General features: G+C 37.5%; 1 protein-coding gene across 1 annotated transcript in view; it reads right to left on the bottom strand.

The window, feature by feature from the left end:
• Positions 1-12: 12 nt before the first annotated feature.
• The window catches only part of LOC106878815 (uncharacterized), a 54990-nt gene continuing 50337 nt past the window's right edge, over positions 13-4665 (bottom strand). The window contains exons 2-4 of the mRNA XM_014928157.2: positions 4215-4265; positions 1907-2012; positions 13-925 (exon numbers count right to left, since the gene is read on the bottom strand). Of these exons, the coding sequence (XP_014783643.1) occupies positions 219-925; positions 1907-2012; positions 4215-4265 (864 nt within the window). The 3' untranslated portion in view covers positions 13-218. The remainder of the gene's footprint in view (positions 926-1906; positions 2013-4214; positions 4266-4665) is intronic.

Genomic DNA, 4665 nt, shown 5'->3' with positions numbered 1-4665 from the left:
TACATACATATACATATATATATATATGCGCATAGATGTATATGAGTATATTCTGTATGTATACATACAAGTACAAAAAGTATTCTATTACATATATACACATATCGAATTACATTGCTTAATAGCTTTCGAATATAAAATGTCTATACCAGTTTTTTTAGTTTTTTTTCTGTTTTTTTTTCTTTTTATGTTCACTCTTTCTTCTATCAAAGAGCATTTTACGTATTACTTCGGTTCAATTTATGGTGATTGACTTTTAAGTGGAATGGACTCTGCAGAATCGAGAAGAGTTTGTAACCGTTAGTACGGTTAGGTAAGTACCTATACCGTCCTCTGTGGGAAGAATTCACCTGCCTCGGGGAATGGGCGTATGTGGGTGCTGACAAAGGCTTCGTCTCTTTCCGAAGAAAACTGACACGATTTTGTCGTTGCTTTTTGTAACTTCGATGTTTCCAATTCCTTTTAGTACAAAGACGCCTATTTTGCCGTTTCCATTTCAAGCAGCGTCGTTTTTTATACCAACTCAACGGTTGTAGGGTGTCAAGTGGATTTGTAGTAACAGTTAGTACAAGGTTATTTGCTAATTTCGCCATCATCGGTGACGTAACATTTCCCATCTCCTCGACTCCATTCCATTCCGATTCGATATCATTATATTTCTTCAAATAAACATCAGCATCATTGTAGCCATTAAAAGCGTTAACAGGATTAGCTCTTATTTCTTGTGGTACCATTTGGAGAGCACTGTTATGACTAATGCAGAAATCTTTACATGATTCTTTAGTGGTGAAGCGGTTCCGATTTCCAGCGCATCCACTATAATGGAACCAGCTGCATTGTTGCGAGTGTCTGTTGAAATACCAGCGAACAAATCGTGCCCCACATTTTCCATGATCAGGAGGAAGTTTGCAAATCTCGGAGTTAACTGGAAGAGAAAATTAAAAAGTTATGAGAAATTCATGTGTACACATACACACACATACACACACATACACACACATATATATATATGTACGTATCTCTCTCTCCCCCTCTCTCTCTCTCTCTCTCTCTCTCTCTCTCTCTCTCTCTCTGCATATATATATATATATATACACGCACACACACACACACACACACACACATATACGTGGTCTGATCAATAAGTATCCGGACTGTTGCCATACTAACGAAGTTAAAGCACACAGAGTAAAGCCTCTTGGCAAAGATTGACTTGAAACTCTGCTGTGCATGTGCGCTAAGTTTTAACGTTCTAGCTCACTTCCGCTGTTTACAGTAGTGCTTTGAAGGAAAGTGTGTAGCGTGTGATCGTCGCATTGACCACGACAGAGAAAGTTATCATGGCGATACCCGCTTAGAGGCCTGCGCAAAGTTGCAGAAAGTGTATGGAAAGGAGTGTATGAGCAGCAAACAAATGTATGAGTAGTTTAGACGTTTCAAGATGGCCAGAAAATGTCGATATTAACGAACATTCTGGGCAACCTGCAGCCAGCAGAACTGAGAAAAACATCGCAGATGTGCGTGCAACTGTGAAGACGAAATCGTCGAATCACCATCCGTGAGTTATCAGACGATGTGCAGATTAGCTACGGTTCAGTTGAGTACATTATCACTGAAGATTTGGGTATGAGACGTGTGTCTGCCAAGTTAGTACCAAAACTGCTTTCAGCTGACCAAAAAGGCACCTTGGGTTTCAGTTGCCTTGATTGTGTCGAGAACGATGAAAATTTTATGAAAACTTTGTGTTGTCCTCTAAGCAGGTATCGCCAAGCTTTTGTCATAATTTGAAGCAGATTCTCTGCTCAACTTTCTCTGTTGTAGGTGATGGTGTTCGTATGTGTCAGTAGTAGTACAAGCTGAATTGGTAACAAAATTTTTGTCGATTATATTCATTCGATAAGTTTACCTGGTTTCTGTACTTTAAAGATGCAAACAGGTATGGACATTTTTCGTGGAACTTCTATGCGTTGAATCACGCATATCTTGTTATATGGACACATTTTGCCGTAGGACTGTTTTTAAAGAGAAAAATTAAGGAAATAATATTGTTATATAAATGTTGAAACCAGTTATTTAGTCATATAATCGAACAATGTGCGTTGGATTAGATATGAGTCATTTTATATGAAGAACGTAAGGGTATTGAGCATGTGACTATTATTATTGTTGTTCAGCCCCATATCGACGGTGTTTGAGAAAATAATCTGTAAGGAAAATCTTTCTAACCGTGATTATTTTTTTAGGGATATATACAACTTACTTATGCATTGTGACCTTCCTTGCTGAAAACAATGATTTCATTTGAGCGAGGCTTCCTTGATATTTTATCTTACCAAACGACCGCAATAAAACTCCATCTTTAGCTCATTTAGCATTGTATCGTACAAGCAGTGTACAGTGAAGGTATTCTCCATTGCTAGCTGAATTGAGCTGAGTCTGTGATGTAAATAACTACATCTTCCGGCCTAATGCAACACATTTAAGACACATTAAATATTGATTTGCTCCTGGCACACTACTTTAACATAAAATATTTTAGAGATGGTTAAAGATAATTAAAAGTCTGTGTTATATTAGCATGTGTCCAAGATACGTAATATTTGAGCACAAGTTTATAGAGTTTTAAAGTTTTATTCCTACATCATGAGGCTTTTATCTACTGTGATTGAGTTCATTTTCCATCTATCAACAGCTAATAAGATATGTATCAATTATTATACTGTGGCTGAAACTGGCCTCGTTCGTGAAGTGCCTTTGGTCTCTTCCAAGTAACCTTCTGAGGAATTATGAACTGCTGTTTGCTGTTGCTTTCCAACAGATCGAACATAAAAGGCGTGTTCTAATCATGACTAACCCGTGATTTTCTCTATCGGCTATTACATTGCCAAGTATGATTTAATGGAGATTTGATTACTTTTTGAGCCGACTATCCAAAATCTACCTGTGGACTTGGTGCTGATGCATAAAGAAGCAAAGGAGAGAACTGAAGCGTTGTTGACTAATGGCTTTGTAAACGAATACAACCAAACGCACTAAAAACTCAGAATTTATGCAACCAATCCCAATTTGCATCAGTATTATGTTCTTGTAAGAATGATCAAAAATACATGATTAAGGTTCTCTACTTGCTTACTCCATAGACTAGAAATGCATTTCACTCAAATAACGCATAATTATCTTTAAAGAAGGAATAATTAAATTATATAGATTATAGGAAACCTAAAAGATAGAATGTGCATTAGTGGAATGCGTCTGAATGCACTGTTTCAATAAAATCGCATAGTCAAAACTAGAGAACTTGATCATTGTGTTACTCAATCAGGGGCTAAAAAAAGCAACATTTTAAAAAATATATTTCGTAATTGTTGCAAAGTTTTGTGGCACTAAGAAATCACAGATTATTTTACTGTATGAGAAAGATGCATAACTGTTATGACAGCATCGAGGAATTGTTGGAATGTTGATCCACTTCAAAATGTCATTGACTCCCTAAAGGAGATTGACTTCATCCTTAAATCAAACCGAGCAATATATTTCACTTCCGCAAGGTTTGCTCTATTCAAGGATGCTACTACGATTGGCAAACATAAAATTACTGGAAAAGCGTGTTATCTGAATAACTCATCTTTGTTTCACACAAGCTGGGATATGAACTCATTTAAGACCGGAAACTTAATACGAAGTACATCTTCATTGTGAAGAGTGGAAGATGATATAACGTTGTTGTATAGCATTTACAATTGTCTTTATTTCACATTTCAAAGTGAGAGAGTATGACATTGCCTGAAGATCGCAGATTTTTCTGGAGCCTATCATTTGTGTACTTGTGTATCTGCGTGGAGGTTCAAAACACCTCTGCATAACTCAGAAAAATGGTACAGGCATAGCAGCCGAAAGTAGATCGTTTACAGTCATATGTTGCTAGATTCGATCACAATGCATTGCTCTATGAAGTCTAGATGCCTCAAGCAGCTTTAGTGAAATATACAGGGAAACTGCTTAGATTTCAATCAGATGTATTATTCTTGTAATTCAAAGATTCAAACATGATTATGTATCATATTCAGGATGGAAATGTTTGTGCAATATTCATCTAATTACACTCTAATGTTAAGAGTAGGCAGAATCATTGGCTGAATAACTGAACCACTCGTTCATCGAAATCGACAGAAGCGCCACCTACTCAAATTTATTAAGTTCTTGACGAAACTTACCTCACATTTCTTCTTCGCAGCTTCTCCTCGGCTATATCTTTGTCCAGACACCTGATGCAGAAACAAAAAATGGAACATGTTTACAAGAACTAAGAACATGTCAACAAACTGTTAACTCCTAATTTCTCTCCTCTTTGACTTCCCAAAAAATTATTTTTAATATTTGATAAGATGGATGCATTGAAACCAGTTATATTTTAAATCACTAGGAGCTGGTTTCTAACAATTGGATGGGGTGGAGTGGGAAGGTAGAGTAGGAGTGTGTTGGGTGTGGTGGGATGAGCTTATGAGGGGGTGTTGACGATGAAGGGAGAAGGGGAAGGTGGATGTAGAAGAGGGGGAAGGTGGGTATGGGAGGGGAGAGAAAGAGAGGAAGAGAGGAGAGAGGGTGGGTATAAGAGAGGGAAGGTGGATATGAGAGAGGGGGAAGGTGGGTATGGGGGGGAGAAAG

Source organism: Octopus bimaculoides, chromosome 3, assembly GCF_001194135.2.
Source record: "Octopus bimaculoides isolate UCB-OBI-ISO-001 chromosome 3, ASM119413v2, whole genome shotgun sequence".
NCBI classification, from domain to species: domain Eukaryota; kingdom Metazoa; phylum Mollusca; class Cephalopoda; order Octopoda; family Octopodidae; genus Octopus; species Octopus bimaculoides.
Note: the sequence above shows the minus strand (reverse complement) of the source record. Positions and strands in the feature narration are given on the sequence as shown.